The 19294-nt window shown below is 43.2% G+C and overlaps 1 protein-coding gene and 1 long non-coding RNA gene across 10 annotated transcripts in view; one reads left to right on the top strand and one right to left on the bottom strand.

Annotated features, from left to right (window-relative positions):
- Nucleotides 1–19294, top strand: part of TMEM241 (transmembrane protein 241) — a 108207-nt gene that overhangs the window by 15254 nt on the left and 73659 nt on the right. For 8 of the 9 annotated variants that reach the window (XR_008998318.1, XM_057504085.1, XM_057504086.1 and 5 more), the window contains 2 exons: nt 5459–5540; nt 15821–15898. Coding sequence is in view for 8 of the 9 variants with exons in the window: in XM_057504085.1 (XP_057360068.1) it covers nt 5459–5540; nt 15821–15898 (160 nt within the window). In the remaining variant the exon portion in view is untranslated. The remainder of the gene's footprint in view (nt 1–5458; nt 5541–15820; nt 15899–19294) is intronic. The other variant, XM_036905763.2, reaches the window with a different exon arrangement.
- The window catches only part of LOC130684141 (uncharacterized), a 37250-nt gene continuing 30140 nt past the window's right edge, over nt 12185–19294 (bottom strand). Inside the window, exons 2-3 of the long non-coding RNA XR_008998319.1 lie at nt 19162–19289; nt 12185–12238 (exon numbers count right to left, since the gene is read on the bottom strand). This is a non-coding gene — a long non-coding RNA (uncharacterized LOC130684141). The remainder of the gene's footprint in view (nt 12239–19161; nt 19290–19294) is intronic.

Genomic DNA, 19294 nt, shown 5'->3' with positions numbered 1-19294 from the left:
TAGCACAGGGTGTGTCAGCATAACCTCTGGAAGGTGATTTTGTAACCAGTTACAAACTTTAATGCATATATCTTTGAACAGCAGTTCTATTTCATAGAATTTATTCTGAATATTACAAAAACATGAATGTGAGAGAGGATATATTCAGGACAGCTATTACAGCATTAGCATAGTAAAAACTGGATTAACTTATGTGTCCAGCAATAACCTGCTATTCGGTTATTGTTAAGTTGGGGATAATTATTTGACATGGAAAGATGTTAAGTTAATCAGGTTATAAAAACAGTGTGTATAGTAGGATCCTGTTTTTGTTGAAGTGTTCTTAGGTGTGCACATGGGCACTGTCCAAAAGGAGATGCAGCTAAGTCTTAACAGTGGTTATCTTTGGGTAGTGGGATTGTAATTATAGTATTTTTCTTGATTACCTATACTTTCAAAAACTTGTAGCATGGATAGGTAAAGAGATAAATTGTGTTGTAATCTATAACCATGCAAACAGAAAACTAACTGCATTAAAAAGAACATGTTTTTCATCCATAGACATGAACCTTAGAACTTGGAATAGAGGCAGGTATTTTGTGACTTACAAAAAGATGGATCTTTTAAATACCTCAAGTAGTCTGTAGCCAAGTAGTACATACATACTCTCCAGAAAGATACCAGTTCGTATCTCACAGCAGTGTGTGAAGGCATTGATTTCATGATCCTCTATATTAGATACTAAATTTTAAAAATCACTAGTTTCTTGGGCAAAACCTAGTATATCATTGTTTTAATTTAAAGTTCTTTTATTATTAGGGAGGTTGAATAACTTTCCCTGTGTTTATTGGCCATGTGTATTCATTACTGGCCAAATACACCATAAAGAAAATCGAGAGATGATTAACAAACTAGGAAAAAATACTGGCAACATATAAAACAGGCTGGAGTCTAATACTGTTATTGTATAATGAGTGTTTACAAATCACTAAGAAAAGAAATCAACTACCAAAAAGAAAAACAGTTAGTGGATACCTTTAAGTGATGGATCTAACAATTCAAATTGTCAGCTGACTGATCTGAATTGGGGAATACAATTACAAATTTAATAAACATTTAATCAACATTCTTATCCCCACTATATAAATGAAAAATCCAAGTTCTCATTGCAAACTAGCTCTAGAGTTGAGCTATGGATCCAGGCTTACCTGACCACAAAGGCATTCTTTCCACTGTGCAAAACCCCTGCTCTGGACTTGGGTACCTTCCTGCCCCTCCCATGACTTAGGTGACCCCTAGGTGACCCCAGGCTTAAATGACCTGACCTGACCTAGGAGAAAGGGCACAGACCAGGGAAATGTGGGAGGTTTGGCCATCCCTTAGAGCCAACTGCTGGAACATTCCTTGGGAGTGAAGAAAGCTAATTATAATTTGCCAAGATTTGAGTAACCATGTAAATATTATAAGATTATGCTTACCAGTGCCCAGAGCCAGGTATGAATTCCATCACTTATTGCTCTATCAGCCTAGAAAATAATTCTCGGTTTTAGCAGCGCTAACTAGAATTTTAAAATTATAGTTTCGTTTCTTCCTGAAGAAATTACATTGTAAAAACCAGTTGAAGAGATGGCAAACATAAAGAGGCACCACTCCGTAGCTCAAGTTTCACCTTGTCTCCACCCTACCTGGAAAAGTATAGAAGACTCAGTTGCCACACATTTTATCTGCCCCGGGTTACTGTCGAAAGCTCTGACCCCTCCATGTTGAGATAGCACGTTAACAGTTGTGGAAACCTTGTAAGCCAGAGATCCAAATGCAAGTTTCTGAAGCAGCAAGTGTAAACAATTATTCAGGCCATGGAAGTGCAGCTGCTAACTGACTGACTGTTCTCCTTGCAGCTCTTTCATGGAGAGAGACCTGTGCGTGGGCTCCCAGGACTACCAGGCTGACTCCTGCCCTTCTGTCCTGCTAGCTTGTAGATTTCATGAGTGCAGTGTTGCCTAGAATTTGAGAATAAATATTTAATGAGGAATAAATTTGTGACAAAGTCTTTGGGGACCGTAAGAGACTCATTACTGTGAATAATGGACCAAAGGAGGAAATTAAGTTGAAGAAAATGTATTTGACTTGTACGCTTAAAACTGAGGAATAAGGGGATACAAGAGAACCCAATGTAAGACATATTTAATAGTCATTTTGCTCATTGGAGTACCTTTTGGTGAGAAGAGGAAACCTATTCTCTGACCCCAGGTCCTTACATCCATATCCCTACCTGACATCTCTGCTTGAATGTTCCAGAAACTTCTCAAGACTGAGTTGAGGATTTTCCCAGTCAAACCTCTTCCAGTTTGTTGCATCTAAGTGCACCACCATCCATCACACTCTTTAAACTGGAAACCTGGGAGTTATCGTTGGTGTCTTCTACACTCATCCCTCAGTGGAAATCAACACCAAGTCCTACTGATTTCTCAAATCAGTCCATTCTTTCCATCTCCATCATCTCTTGTCTGGGCCACTGCAGTGCCCCCCAGATCTCCTGCCTGCACATGCCAAATGCCATTCTAGTCTGTTCCCCATACTGTAGCCAGAGCAGTCTTTTCAAAATGTGAATAAGATCTTGTTACATCTACCTGCCTCTGGGTTTGTCTCTCCATCTACTCAAACTACAATTTCCTCTTGCCACAGGACCTTTGGATATGCTGTACTCAATGTATGGAATGTTGCATCCCTTCCACTTCTCTACCCCAACCTCTGTACCCAGTTTAACTTTGGATTCTATCTCAAATATCACTTATTTGAGGAATGTTTCCCTATTCTCACTAACTAGGTCAGATGCCCTTCTAGTATAGCATAGCCCTTTACTCTCCTTTGTAACACCTATCAGTGTAATAGTTTATATTCATTTGTATGAATAAAACACACATGGTTCCCACATTTATGAAACTTACAGTTTCTTTGAGGGGTAGGAGATGCATTAATAATATATGCAAAAGTTCCCTTATCTGACTCTGTTAGATAATTGGTGGGTTAATTTAAAGTCAGATAAATCAATGAATCATCTTTTAGTGAAACAATATTTTAATTTCAGATACATGAAATCCTTCTGGTAAGGATTTCCCTTGTGTTTGGCTTATTGACTAGTGTTCCCTGGAGCCTTCTTGCAAAAACTGCATTTACCATATACCCTATGATTTTCAGTGGAGCCAGAACTTTGATGATTTGGAACAATATACATGCAGAATCCTTCTTGAATTATGATTATTTTTCCTTCTCCCTCAATCCCTTCATACTTGTCTTGCCCACACCTGTTTTGACAGCAGTTTTTCCAGGGATTCGTATTTATTATTCTGTGTGGGGAAGGAAGGCAGCTTTCACGCTCATAAGAGCTTGGAGGGCTGAAGAGGCTCTGCAGCTGACCGTTCTCCTGCAGGTGTGAACTTCTGCCATTGGCACGCGTTGCTTTGACTTATCTCCGTTGGAAACAGGCCCTGAGCGAGAGCACAAGCTCCAGTGGCCCTGTGCCTGGGTCAGAGGCCTGTGGTTACAGCCAAATGCTTACATGGCCACCTGGTAGTATTTCCCAGGAGTCTCTTTGGATATATTTTTTCTAGTTAAAATGATTTCTTGTATATTTTAGGGTTGAAGGCTTAAAATACAAGATGTTCCCTAGCCATGTTTTCTTATTCCCGCCCATGGCCCCTCAGATGCCCTGATGTCTGTTGGAGTATATGACTCAGCAGGAGTTTGTAAAGAGGAATGGAGCACTTACCTTACAGTCCGAAGTGCTGGGCCTGCTGCAGCCGGCCAGTGACTGTTTTACCCAGCACCCTCTCCCTTCGTCACCAAGGCTCCATGCCTAACGTGCTCTGGGCCTCCTCTGGTGTGCAGCCAGCCATGGCCTGATCCCATCTCCTTGACCCTTGTGAGCTCTATGTCTAATGGGAAAGCCTTTTCCTAGAAGAGTAGCAATTGGCTGGGATGCTGACCAGTTAGGATGGAGGACAGCATCTTCCTCTCTGTGCTCACCTTTTGGTGAGAAGAGCAGAGATCAATTATTGTCGCTGGAGTAATAACAGAGAATATTCCTCAGATCATTAGCTGCTTGGTCTGCTACCAGAGCAAAATCATGTCATGTTTGCAGCTAATCTGATCACATGGCAGCTTCTCCCATTAATACAGTGTGGTCCTTGAGGGCAAAGTATGAAAGGGTGGCTAAAAACTAGGGCTTCACAGTCAGGCAGACTTCAAACCCTGGCTTTGCCATCACCAGCTCTTCTGACCACAGGCAAATTATTTACACCCTTTGCGCCTCAGTTTCCTCATCTACACGATGGGAATAGTAATTAATACTTTTCTCATAAAATGGTTGTGCAGATTTCAAAAAGATACAGGCTAGAAAACATTTAACACAGCGTCTGCTTTGTAGCAAATGCTTAATAAATGTTAATTGTGATGCTGCTGTTAATAATAATTCTGGTGAGGTCAGCACCTTGCAAGTTGCTTTAAGTTTTGGCTGAATAATATATAGGAGTAGAGTTTGAAGGCCTGAGTAGAGACTAGAAACATGTTAATGCTAGGTTGCCTGGGAAGTTGTAGAAAAGCAGGTCTTACCATAGATGGAGGGCCTGCCCATCCTAATAAAATAAACAAAGAACACTTCTTGAGCAGGTATCATCTCAGGAGAGAAGTTCATTGAGTTGGTTGGATTATTATGTTATACCCTGCTGGAATGGTTTCCTTTATTTATATCCATTATTAGAACTCTGGAAACTTGCCTTAGTGGACAGAATGCATTTGTAACTGCTGGAGGAAGCAAGTTTCAACCTCAGTGATATGCACTCCATGTAAAACTGGGATTTCGCTTTTCTTGAGGACAGCAAGATTCTAAACTCATGAAAAAGCAGCTCTTGGTGTGGCCGCAGTTAAATAAAAGAAGCGTGCCTTTTCGGAAGTCCTTAGAGATATCCTAAACTGGCATTCCAGGTTAATGGTTGATGACACCAGCACATGGCCACCAGCTGGAGTTCTAGCACCTTTAAAAATCTCATCCTTTGACACTGTTCCCTTTTGTTGTGGTTCCACAGAGCTGTTTGATATATTGCCTAGTTAAATAGCCTTTTAAAATTTTTAATAATTTGGTATGGGTTCAAAGCCTCTGGCTACTTAAAATCCAAATAATAATGTTCACTGCTCCTTCAAAAAACCCAGATCTGTTCTCTGCCAGCCCACAGGAAAGCTTCTTCCTTCTCAAGCCCATTTATGCCCTGTTGCGGGGTCAGTAATGCTGGGTGGTTGGGGTGTGATGGCTTTGTCAGCCTCCATCCCTGTCCGTGGCTACAGACCACGTCACACTTGACGAGCCACTCGGATAGTTAAGCCACCACTGTTGGTGCTTCAGTGCATAGCCAGGGTCATGCCTTCCAGATAAGTCTTTTAGACATAAAATGACAGAAGTATGTGGCCTTGTTCCTCCTTCCAGATCTGATGTTCTGATGTGGCTTCCTGCTTCGGTGCTGTTTGTGGGAATAATCTACGCTGGTTCCAGAGCACTGTCCAGACTGGTAAGTGTTAGAGGTTTGGGGGCAACAGCTTCTCTCTCCTCTTCGCCTTTGCCTTTTAACTTACCATGCCTCAGATCAGTTGGGACAAAGCATCTGCTTTAATAATGATACAGCTAGATTGGAGAACCAGTCTTGGACCTGGGGCCAGCATGGAGCCTGTTATCCCCTGCTTCCTGAGTTGAAGGTAAGCGGTTAGCAGGGAAGGGCCAAATAATTCTACAAGATAAAGAGACCCAGCTGGAGATGCAGGAAGAGCCAACAGCCATATTTGTGGAGGCTGCCATAGGGAGGGCCAGCCTGCTGTGCCTGAAAGCAGACTGTCCTCTGGAGCAGGAGAGGGTTCAGCCTGCTCCTTGCTTTGAGGAACCATAACACTGTCCGTTGGTAGTGTGGCCTGAGGTGTGCTGGGCTTGGTTGTGGATGTAAATGCCTGGCACAAAGTTGATACATAGTATATAAGGATGCTAGTAAATGAGTGTCCATCCTATCTGTCCACCCCAGCCACCCAGGATTGAGCTCCTCAAAGGAGGGAACTGTGAAGAGCAAACTTGACAGTTACATTATATGGAACTAAAATTTAGTTACTTTGCCATCAACAAAGAATCCATGAATACCACCACTATCCAGAGACTCAAAGTAAGTCTTAAAAATCAGGAATGGTAGTAATGCCTCTTCCTGTCCTCCCTGATTCTTAACCATTTTTATCTCTCAGAAAAATGACTGTATTCTGACTTTTGGAAAAAACACAAAATTTGGAAAACAATTTAGTCTTTTTATGTAAAGTTTGTTGTGCTGGTTCCTTAGATCTCAAATATGACAACAGTAAAAACAAACAAAACTGCCTAGCTGGATAATGATATTGTTAGGACAACTCCAAAGTTGCAAAACAGTGGTTGACAATTAATGGCAGTAATTTCTAAGTTGAATCATCATTTTTCTTTCATGATTCATAAGTTGAGTGGTGGGATGAGGTGTGCAATGGAGGGGAAATGGTGGGCCTAAGAAATGATCCACACTGGTGTTCAACCCAGAACAGGAGGCCAGTGCTGGCTTTCCGCTGCCTCTTCCTGATTCTGTCAGGTTCCTGCAAGTCTGTGGCCATACTTTGAAACCTCTGGCATGCAGAGGGTGCTTCTTGTCCTGTAGCAGAATATAGGATTTGATTAAAAAACAATGTGTTGTTGTCCAAAGGCTCTAAATTTTTTTATAGGATCTGGATAGTTATGAATGCCAGAGTTTTGAAGTTTTAATAAGCATGGTGTTGTGCCAATAATAACAGCGTTTTTTGTTAGTGCTTTTTCATATATTTTCCAGGTATTCCTCTGTTTCTCTCTATGTCATTCTCAGTTACCTGACAGGTGATGCATATGTAATCATCTGACAGAGGAAGGAACTCACATGTGCAAAGACTTGGTAACCTGCCTCTAGTCTAGATGGTGGCAGCTCTTCTGAGTCCCCACCTTTTGTCTTTTCAGATTTGACTCTTTAGGACCAACATGAGTGGATTTTGGAATGTGCCCAGGGTATAGTAGTCATGCATAATAACTTCAGACTCTTTGGGTTGCAAATGTTAGCTCACAAACTGGTTTAAGCAAAAGGAAAATTGACTGGTTCACATTCAGGAGAAGTTACAGGGTAGAGGTCTACTTCAGGTATGGCTTGATCCAGAGGTTCCAATGACATACTCTGAATCTGGTTTCTGTCTCTCTGTCTTCAGTTTTGCTATATTTTCACAGCCAGGCTCTCCTCTCATGGGTGTTGGTGACTCCAGGCTCACATCCTCACAATGGAAAGGATGGAAAGTATAATGGAAAGAAACTGTCTTCCACGTAGCTCCTGCATGAGTCCCAGCATTCACTCTGATTGCATCAGTGAAGGCCACTGCTTAGCCCAGTTCTGTAAGCTAACCAGGAGGATGGAATTACGCTGATTGGCCAGCCCCAGACCATGGTCTCCCTGAATCATTCCCTGTGGCTGGAAAGACCTAGAGCACTGTTTGGCCAGCCCTGGTCGTACAGGGTCCCCACCCTGATCCTATAGACTGAGAGAAGGTGTAGCAGATCCTCAGTATTGGGGTGCTTTACCAAAAGGGATAAGGGTACTAAGTGGCAAAAAAAAAAACCCTCTGAAATTCATTGTTAATGTCAGTCTGACACATTTTCAGGTAGATGGGAAGTGCTGTAACCAAGAACAGTGTTTCTTGAAGGGTGCTCCACAGTCTGTGAGCTCTTTGTTAATCTGTCCATAAGAAGATTGTGTCAGAATGTGCATCAACTTTGGCACTAAACACACTGCTTAGTTGAACTTCCGCCCCCCTTTTTTTTCTCACAGCAAGACTTTTTGAAGAAGGAAGCAATGCCCTGGTTTCCGTTCTGGTGCGAGCTCCTTATCTTCTGGAGGCCTGGCACTTGGAGCGGCATTGGTCTAGGGCACAGCAAAAAGAAGCTGCTGCCGTTCCTGCTCCTTGAGCAAAGGGAAACAACCCAAACCCAAATATACCCGTTTAGAGTGGGAGGAGGATAGAAAGGACACACCTATTTGTGGTTTTAGTGGAATAACTCAACCCAGCATCTTTTCTTTGTTTTCTGAGTTTTTTTGTTTTTACATAATTGCTTTAGAATTTGTAGAGTGGATTGAACATGAGACACTCATACAGCTTGTGTTAGATAGAAAACAGGCATCAATATGCTGGTGCCAAGCTGTCAGTTTAATGAATCCACAAGGAGCTGGGGGAAAAGTGTGCTGTGGAAATCTGTGGTTATATTGTTATGCAAAACACTGTCAAGGTAGTTCTGCTCCATAAAGGACTCCTTTATCTGACAAGACTTTGAAGCTCTGTTCTCCTGATGTGCAGCTCCTGAGAGGAAATCGGTTTAACTCAGCAAGGCGCAGTAGGCACAGTTCTTAAAAAAATTTTTCCACCTCAGACTCACAACTGAATAATATACAGAGTTAAGGAAAGGAGATTTGTCTTGTTGCTTTCTATTCAGCAAATATTTATTGGGGATCTACTATGCACTAGAGGCTTCAAGACAAATAAGATGTGGTCCCTGACCTTGAGGAACTTCAAGGGAACTTGGGGAGAGACACAGCTCACCACCGGAACAGACACCAGGAATATTCTGTTAGCATGTGCCAGGCACTTTCCATTGCCAGTTGCTCCCACTGACATATGAAGAAACTAAGATGCAAATTCTTTGGTCAAAGTCAACAACTAATAAATGTTAAAGCAGAGATGCAAACCAAGCCTTTCCAAACCTAACAGTTCATCTCCAAAGCTTACCTTCTTTCCTCTCTAAAGCATGCCAACCAGAGATGAGTTTATCAGGACTGACTGGAGAGGAGTGGAGAGAAACTGTGTTGTTGCTCTCCCTTCTGCTGGGGCTAACTTGGATCTGCTTCTCCAGCTTTCTTTCACTGAATAAGGTTGCAAGGATGATGACCTTATGGCGTGAGTGTCAGTCCTTGGGAGGACAGTATGACCTTGACCTGTTATTATTACGTATGTGACACTTTCCTGGCTGGATCCCTTGTCAGCCAAACAGAACTGCCTCAAGGCATGTGCTGGTGAGTGTTTGGATCAGATGTACAAATTCATACATTAGGGAACTTGCCACTGAGTGGCTGTTTTGCCTGAGGATTTCAGCCTCAGGAAAATTCACTGTGGATTCAATGAGACCGAGAAATGACAACGGAAGTTTTTGGGGGTGAAAGGGCTTATATGGGCTTTATTCTCCCAGTGGTAGGTCAAGCACTAGAATCACGTCTGCATCCAGCAGTCTGAAGGTCCGTAATCCACCTCTGTCTCTGCTTCCGTGCAGATCACTGGGCAGAACTCTTTATATAATGACTCAGTTAATAATAGCTCATTGCCTAGGGTGTGGAAGCATTAGCCTAGCAGTAGGCCAATTACATCATAAAGTACTTTAGCATCAGGTGAGGATCCAGACCATAGGAACTTCCATTTCCCCACAGAGGCTATCCTGGTGTTGGTGATTTGGCCACTCAAACCATGCTGTTTTCTTGCTTGGGGGAAGCCAGGGTCAGCAGCTGGAGGACTCCGCAAACCTAAGTTAAGACACCTTGACAGGACTGCACTTGTATTCTTATCCAGCTCTTTGATCTTGGTCCTTCCCTAATTGCTTGTCAGAATTTCTGTTTTCCTCAGTACAACATTCATTCAACACATTGGGATGGAGATTGGATATGGGCGTTGATGAGAAAACGCACTTGGGCGGTTAGACCCAGGTGAAGTAAGTTACGCAGTTAAGTAAACTGGAGCCCACGAGTCCCCTCCCCTGTGTTTGGCTCCAATATTATGTAAAGGAACTTGGATTCAAGGAAGGAAGGACTGTAAATGTTGATGTAGAATGTGGACTCTTCCCCTAATGTTCCTTGCTACTGCTGATTAGTGACAGCTCTTCTGGGTCACACTGTTTTCTTATCAGAAATGATCAGAGTCCAGTTGCAAAGATTACTTTTTAAGATGTGGACTCAGTGGCAAAATAGTAAACCCTTCCCCTGGATTTCAGTTATCTTCTTGCTCCACCTAAAGATGTTCTCATAACTCTTATAAAATGACTAATTAAAATGGAGGCAAAAAGCTCCATGACACTGGATTTGGCAACGATGTCTTGAATAGGACTCTGGAGACTCATGCAACAGAAGGAAAAAACAGATTGGACTTAATCAAAATAAAAAACTTTGTTGCATCAAAGGACATTATTAACCAAGTAAATGGGCAACCCACTGAATGGGAGAAAATATTAGCAAATCATTTGTCTGACAAAGGATGTTGAAATAGTTTCTAGGCCCAGGATGGAGCTGTTCCTACCCAGGGTACCACATCAGCAAATTGAGCTTCAGTGTTCCTGTAAATGCCCTGCTTGACCAGAAACCCAGAAATGCAGTGTACAGGTATCTCCCACTTTCTGAAAGTTTTGAGTTACAACAGTTTGCTTTTCCAAAAGACCTACATTAGTGCGTATGTAAAAGCAGAATTCCCCTTGACATTTCTTTTTGTTAGCGAAAAAAGGTATTAATGTATGTCTTTTGGAAAACTAAAGTATAATGGGAACTTTTGGAAAAGAGAAGATACATCTTGCTTTATGCCATTTCAGCTTATGAAAGGTTTCATAGGAACTTTTACTTTTGGAGGGTGGGGGAGACCTGGATCCAGTTAGCCAACCCCCAAATGCCAAGCAACTCTGTGCTTTATATGTACTTATTTCCTTGTTCCTTGACCTTCCTAAGGTCAGATATGCAACACCAGCCAATCGGCTGTGTTTCCCCGTTGCCACTTCTAATGCTCCGTAAGTCTTGCCCAGAATCCCCGAGGAAGAATGTTCCATTGCTTGTGAGGCATGGTGCTCCCCCATCCATGGATTGTTTTCCCTTGAGTAAAGGACATCAACTCATTACCAAATTGTTTTAGTTTGTCAGGGATTAATACAAAATATATAGAAATATATAGAAAACTCTTAAAACTCAACAACAAAAACCAAGCAGCCCCATTCAAAAATGGGAGAAGGATTTGAATGGACATTTCTCCAAAGAAAATGTACAGATGGCTGATTAGCTCATGAAAAGATGCTCAACACCATTAATCATTAAGGAGATGCAAACTGAACCACTTCATGCCCATTAGGATGCCTATTACCAAAAAAACAGAAAATAAGTGTCAGTGAGGATGTGGAAGTTTCACTGTTGGTGGGAATGTAAAATGGTACAGTTGTCATGGGAAACAGTATGGGAGTTCCTCAAAAATTAAAAATAGAATTACCATATGATAGAGCAATTCCACTTTTGTGTGTGCACCCAAAAATATTGAAAGCAGGGACTTGAACAGGTATTTGCACACCCATGTTCATTGTGGTGTTAATCATATTAGCTAAAAGTTGGAAGCAACTGAAGAGTCCATCACTGGGTACATGGATAAAAAAGTGGTATGCCCATACAATGGAATATTACTCAGCCTCAAAAAGGAAGGAAATTCTGCACATGCTACAACATGAATGAACCTTGAGGGCATTATGTGAAGTGAAATAAGGCACTCACACAGGGAAGAATGCTGTGTGATTCCACTGGAATGAGCACCTCCAGTCATTGAATTTATGGAGACAGAAAATGGAGTGCTCGCCAGGGGCTGGGGGAGGAGACAATGGGGAGTTAGGGTCTAATGGGTAACAGAGTCTGCAAATGGATGATGATGATGGTTGCCCAACAATGCACAGCAGTGTGAATACTGAATGCCACTGAACTGTACATTTTTGAAGGGTAAATTTTAAATGTATGCTTTCCCAAAATTTAAAAAATATAATTATAAGACAATCCTGTAGGATATGCATATTTAATTTGACTGAATTCATTTCTATGCACTTGGGTAAAAAGTATGAGAAAAACAGCAATTCACTGAGCAGGCCATTCTGCCCTCTGTTCCAGCCCTTGGATCTATGCCCCCACGGGAGTGAGCTGAGGGCTGCTGTGCAGCAAGGCCTTTTCTTATTCCCATGAATCTCAGCAAGCAGGAGGAGCTCTTTTTATTTTAAGATGCCTGTTTTTCATACAACAAGGCCTCTTATACACAAGTCAACTTCTTTATATGATTCATAAAGGAAGGACAGAGATGGCTTCCAAGCTCGCACCGGAGACTCTGGCAGAGAAGGAGTCTGGTCTTCTGCCCTCAAGGAGTTTACCATCTAATGACAGAGTGATAAAAATTAATGTAAATTAACACATCTTTAATTCATACAAATCAATTTATGAATGTTTTCTCATATACATATTCAGATACTTCACCCTCTTCCCAAAGGGATGTGTGGTGGCTTAAAAGAATAATTACAATTAAAATAAGGTAAACATTTTTTTAATAAAGAATACAATTTTAAAGGAAATCTAGGTAAAAGGCAATAGAAAAATGAGATGAAGCCACAGAGAGAGTTAACACATAGAAATTTATGCTGTAATATCTTGCAAAATAAATACAGCTGGGCCTTGAATTTAGCTTTCAGTTTTGTGTAGCCAAATAAAAGTTACAACACTCTGAGTGCTCGTAAGATAAGAGCAGAGCCATTGCTGACAAAAAGCAAAGCTCTTCCTGTCTCCCAGTTCCTGAGTCCTCATAAAGGTAGACCAGGTGCTTGGTGAGGCAGGACCTTCATAAACATCCTTATGACAAACACAAGGCTCACCTAGCTTCTGGGATTCTCAGTGCATTTGAGCTTGGCGATATAGCACAGTGTAGTAGGAGCAGTTCTCTACCGCTAAAACCACTGCTCTCCGGTTCTCTGGCTCCCTTCATGGGCAGCCAGACTGCCCTTAGGCATCCCCTAAGGAACATGATTCCTGGAAGGAATTTGATTTTGATAAAAATCCGGTAACAGACAGTTTAAAGTTACATTCTTTGGCAAGAACCTAGAGTGCAATTATTCTACATTGTAGCTTAAGGTCACACCCACATATTTGAAAACCACTGAAGGAGAAAGTGGGGTTGACATTCTTTGACAAAAATTAAGAAGCCGACCCAGACTCATGCTTGCCTAAGGGAGACGCCCACACCTCGGCAGAGCCACTTAAGGCCGTGCTTGTGGGTAGGGCCAGGATTTTCCGTAGGAAGCTGTTCCAAGTCAGTTCCAACACCTGAATAAATAACAATCAGAACTTCAAAATTCCACTCAGGGTAGCCTGTGAATAAGTAAGAGTTACCAACCTATCTTCACAGCCAAAGAAACACTTCCACTGGTACAGGTATGAATACTGAATTGTAAGCTAATGGACTGGAAGTGAGCTGCAAATTGTTCCCCCAAGTAACTAAATGAATTGTCCTGCAGGGTTGTTGTGTCAAAAATGATGTGTCAAAAATGTGTCAAAAATGATGACTTGGTCTTTATAGTAGTTGATGTTGGGCCACTTTTGCTGATGAAAAATAGTAGAACCTTTTTTTACCAAGGCCATTCCTAGAGTCGTGACAATGTGGAAGAGCATACTTATTTATCTGTTCTCTTTAGCAGCAATCAAGTGCCTAGATTGTTTAAAAGTGGTTTCAAATTATTAAGAGGCAAGTTAGGAAAGAGAACCAAAGTATATCTCTCCGTTTTCTCAACTGTAAAATGAGAATGCTAATAGTATCTACCTCTTAGAGTTATGCTAAATACATAAAAGCAGAATAGTAGCTGGCACATAATAGTCAGTATATATTAGCTGTTATTATTGCTGTGATCATTTCTCAGAACTTTTGTTCTGAGATGTTACTGATTTGACAAAAGTAAGTCCTGCTAAGCCTCACTCCATAAAGAAAGGGCAGGTTTTCTATAAGAATCAGTCACTAGCCGGTCTCCTGAACTAATAGCATAGTTGAGACTGGGACTTGTGCACAACGGAAAGTCAGTAATTAAGGTTGCAAGATGCCTTAATATGGGTTTTGATGGATCTCTGCAGAGGCTGATAGAGTCAGTTGTAGAATTACTGTTTCTAAAGCCTTGTTAGCATCTTGGTAGAAAAAAAAATGGTTTGAGAAATGCAGATTTAATTTTTTTTTAATAGAAATGGAAGATATCCCTTTCAAAAATGGCACAGAATTTACTCTGAGTTCACCCATTTTAGGTCATGCCAGTTTTATTACTGGAGGAAACAGACTGGCAGGATTTGGAACACACCAGTCATATGGGACTTTGAAGAACTGTAGGTCTAGCAAGTTTACACTGGGGGCTTGATGGAATTTGGGTATTACAACATTGAGGCTAGGAACATGGGCTTTGCAATTAGCCAGGCCTGGAGTGGAGCCATTGGCTGTGCCCCTGAACTAGCTGTGAGCACTCCAACAAGTTGTCTGATCTTCCAACCTTCAGTTTCTTCTTCTATAAATCAAGGTAATAGCATCCATTAATAGAGTTATCGGGAGGAGGTTTAAATAAGAGAATGCAATTAAAATAATTAGCACTGTGCTTAACACATTTTTGGTAACTATTATTAGTGTACTTTAAAATTAATTCTATATGTGTAGATGCTTTTCCAGAATCTGGTCAGAGTAGGGCCTAGGGAGATTGAGAAACCTGTCTACAGTTTATAAAATTGAGAAAATTAAGCCTCCTTGAGGTCTGGAGTTGGAGTCTAGAGTTCTATAATCTTAGTCCCAAATCCAATTTCCTTACTGATTTTATAGTCAAGGAGGCAAAAACATTTAAAATAAGGTCTTAATTTTAAGTAAAGAAGATCCAGGTCACCCTTTCATGTGCCCTTTCTTGTACCACATGATTACCTGTCCAAGATTTTTTTTTGCTTGAGATTTGCAAGATTTCTTGGCCCTTTTCAAGCCAAGAGTAGGAGGCCAGGGCCCAAGTTTGCCAAACATGGACCACTGGACAAAGCCTGTTTTAAAAAGTCTCTTTAATAATTGTAAAACACATTAAATAATTCAAAATATAAAAATGTAAGAGGTATAAAATGAAGCACAAAAGACAAATGAAAAATTAGAAAATTAAAGTATGATTTTAAAAGGAAAAAGCTGTTCGAATTGAACTTTCAATGAAAGATAAGAGTAGAGAAGGCAAGAAAAATATAAGGCAAGAATTTCAAAAGGAAACAAAACAGTGCAAGTTGAAACAAGCCAAGCAAACATGTTATTGTCTGCTTTGAAACTCCTAGCAGCTTCTAAAGTCCTCAGCAAGGTCCTTTTCCCTGACATGGCCCATGATTACCTCTCCACCTTCCTCTTCCCACCTTCTCCCTTCCACCTTACATTCACTATGCTGAACCCCTGCCAGGTGCCTGAGCAGTGGGTCCCCCCTCTCCTCTGGGCTGCTGAGTGTTCCTCTGCCTGCGGCACTCCGCCCCTCCTCTTGTTTGGCTCACTCGAGCTCACCACTCAGTTCTCCTTTAGATGCTGGACTTCACTTCCTTCATGAAGGCTTCTCTCCACACACTGGATTAGGTGCGCCTTCCTGTGCTCTGCATCATAGCTGTTCCCTTGATAGGGATCTTCCTATCATGTGACCACCTTGTTCTCAGGATGTGTCCCTTGCACCTGCCATGGTGCCTGACACAGTAGGTGCTTAATAAATTCGTGTTGAGAATATCCATAGGAGGGGAGCCTCTCCCTCTACCTTACCAAGAATGATGCAACAACAGAGAGCACTAATCCAGGCAGGAGAGCTTTTGCTAGACAGCATTATATATGTAAATGCCAGAAATTCCCACAGATCTTTATTTTTAAGTAGAAATCAAGTATTACATAATTATGAGTTCCAGTAAAATATTTTCATGCTTATTCTGTTTTCTTTCAGGTCATTCCTGTGTTTCTCACTTTGCACAATGTAGCTGAAGTTATCATCTGTGGGCACCAGAAGTGTTTTCAGAAAGAGGTAAAGATCATGCAAAATGTTGGTTTCACTTCCCTTACTTTAAATTTCAAAGAGGCACCTTTTTTTTTTTAATGGACAGAATTAGTGTCTACCTTTTCCTGCCATCTGTTCCCAGTTAAGACTGCCTGACAGTGGTCACTAATTTCAAGGACTGTGGTTTTGACATTCCTTCGGTTCACTGAACATATGTGGGAATGCTTGTTGATCTGAACGGAACTCAACGTCTGGCCAGGGCTGAGCCAGGGCCTTGGGATACAAGGAGGAATTCATTGTGGGCCTGGTGGGGGGACCATTCCCACCCACAGCTAATCCCTGAGCCACATGGAAAAGCTTGGCTGAGTGTCACATAGGCTGCTGGGAGCCCTCACCCACCTGGGGAAATGTCCTTTTTCCCCAGTCCCCACTCTGCCTCCCACCAGCCAGAGCAAGTTTCTTCACCCCTTCTGCTTTCCGTCTGTGCAAAGGGGATAGTGACCACACACAGCTCATAGAGTTATTGGGAGGATGCGATGTGACACACCTGCTAAGTGCTCCCAACAGTTTCTGGCACGTAGTAGGGGCACTGGGCATGTTAGCTATGTTAATGTTATTAGTGGTTTTAATTTGGTCCCTCTTCCGGGAGTTCCTTTTTTTAACATTTGTCCATTTGAAATGCTTTCGTATCAGTATTTTGGCACTTTTAACTAAAGGAAGTTTAGCCAGCCATTCAGGCAGCATGCTTTCTACAGGCAGGTATGGGAGAGAGACATGTGTGCCCCCCACCAGTGGCCCTCTGCACGCCTGTGCACCTCTGCCATCCCGCATGAGCTCCCACCCTCCCCTGTCCTGGGTGGACCCCCTCTCCCTCTGCCGGCTTACTTCCCTCAGCCCGCAAACACACTCAGTGTTCTCCATCCACCAAGGATGGAGCAGGCCTTGGGCGACCCCCTCATATTAACCCAGCTTTGAAGGCTGCGCTTATAAAACCATCGCCGACAGGAAAGCCAGCCTGCTGCCTGGCCCCTGTGCCCTCCCCCTCTTCCTCATCACACCCTTGCCCTTCCCGTCATGGCTCCTCAGAGAGGGTCAGTCTGGTGCTGTCCATGGCCTCATGACCCTCTCACCTTCCACCCACTCCTGCCCCTGCCTCCCTCCACCCCCATTACCCTGGAGTTGTCATGGCTGAGGTCTCCGATGGCTTCATTTATGGGACTCAGCTGGCTTTTCACACCATTCATCACCCCATGCCCTATTCTTGAGTCTTTTGGTTCTTTGACCTTCATTTCCTGTGCCTGCTGCTTGTCTTCCACGTCTGCTCTTCCTTCACAGCACCTGTCTTTCGTCTTTGGTCTGCCCCTCAGGCCCTCCTCAGGCTCTGCCTCAGGAGCCTTCTGTTCCACGCCATACACTTTCTGGACAGTCACAATCACACCCACGGCACCAGCCACCTTCAGTTCCCTGGGGACTCCTGAGCTCCCATGTCTGGCTCAAGTCTCTCTAGAGCTGGGGTCCCTGATCAGCTCGCCTACGGTTCTCAGCCTGGCTGTTTCCCAGCATCTGAAATGCAAAGGGATCAAATGGAACTGCTCTCTTTCCCTAACTTGCTTTTCACCTGTGAATCCCACTGCTGGTCATCACCACTCAAGTCAGAGATGTAGGGGTCCCTGTAGGCTCCTCGGTCTCCTGCCCCTCGTAGCTGTCTCTTTCTGAATCTGTCCCCTCCTCTCCATTCCCAGCTGCTGCCACCTTAGCTCAGGGCCTCATCTGCCTGTCTAGGAACTGAGGGTTGAGATCTTGATCCCCTGATTCCTCAGGGAAGCCAGGTGGGATCTGGAGTGAGCAGTCCTGGCTTTAGATGATCGTCGTTTTTTGGATATGCCATAACCTGGCAAAGGCTGGGGGGCACCAAGCCACCCAGATGTACGCAGTGCCTGGCTGGTTTCCCTGCCTCTGCCTCTCCCCCCATTACCTCCTTCCACAGTGCACCTGAGTGGCCTTTCTAAAACACAAATCAGGTCATGTCCCCCCGTATACAGCCCTGCAGGGACTGCCATGACCTGCATGGGGCATGCAAAACCCTTCACCCCTGGGCCCATCCACCTCTTGGGTTTTAGGAATTCCATCCACAGCCAAATGTCTCGCTTTTCTTAGGCCATGTCCTATTGCTCTCCTCTGATTTGTCAGCAGCCCTCTTAAACACCCCATTCACTCTGTGAATATCTTTGAACCTGCTTATGCACCCCCTGTGCGAGGCCCTGGGTGTAAGGTAGTGAGCAAGAGGCATGGTCACTGCTCTTCTGAACCATCAGCTGGGAAGGGGAGATAGACACTAAACAAATCATGAGACCTACTTGCTGGATTGTTGGCCAGAGAGGCCACTCTGGGGAAGTGACATTTAAATACAGACCTTGAAAGGTCAAGCAGGAGTTAGACAAGTAGGGATGGGGTCCAGGGGAAGTACCCAGGAAGAGAAAACAGCAGATACAAAGGACCAGATGTGGGAAGGTCACTTGGGGCCAGTGTGGCTGGAGCTTGGTAACAAAGCAGAGCGCTCAGGATGAGGCCAGAGGCTGGGGAGGAGCCTCAGTGGCGGAGCTAGCCAGGAGCTGGAATTTATGCTGGGTGCAGCGGGAGGCCACAGCCAGGGAGGCTGATCAGGTTCACAGTGTTCAAGGCACATCCAACTGACTGCAGAGGAGAAAGAATTTCAGGACACGAAAAGGGGCACTGTGGTGACCCCAAAGAGGCTCTCAGTACTGTAGGCTGATCTACATGCAGTTGGAGCCTTCCCCGTACCTCCACCTTCCTCTGTCATTTTACTTCTCACACCATGTTGCGATTTCTGTATGTCATCACTTCTAACATGTGCTGCTTTTTCTTCACATTAAAAAATTTTTTGCTTCTGAAACTGAAATGCTTTTATAATCAGTGCTGTGCCCTGGTCTAATTTTCTCTTTCTTAGTAGTCTATAGAAGAAAGGAAACTCTGTGATCAGTGGCATCCTAAGTTTAATGAAGTACAGGAGTTTTTTCCCTGTGTCTCTGACTGCTTGCTCCGAGCCCTCTCATTGTAGGGACCATGTGGTTGTGGCTCCAGGGCTCAGCCCCAGAAATGCTGCCCAGCTGAATATTCACTAACTAGTCACTAGTTTTAGGTTCAGAATCTCACCAAGAGCAGCTCAGGTTTGGGAGACTGGCTCAAGCCACTCAAATTCAAAAATGGCTTCTGATTCACAAAATAGATACTTTTTTTTGTGAATTAAAAAAATGAAGATTAAGATTTACCTGGTTAAGGGATGATATCCAGGCATCCCATGGGGCACTACTTCCTGATGAGACAGATGAGGGTGAGCATATAGGACAGGAGGCTGGAGAGTCCTCAGGGATTTTTCCATCAAGCCAAGAGAGCCTGTCTTTG

Source organism: Manis pentadactyla, chromosome 6 (genome assembly GCF_030020395.1).
Source record: "Manis pentadactyla isolate mManPen7 chromosome 6, mManPen7.hap1, whole genome shotgun sequence".
NCBI classification, from domain to species: Eukaryota; Metazoa; Chordata; class Mammalia; order Pholidota; family Manidae; genus Manis; species Manis pentadactyla.
Note: the sequence above shows the minus strand (reverse complement) of the source record. Positions and strands in the feature narration are given on the sequence as shown.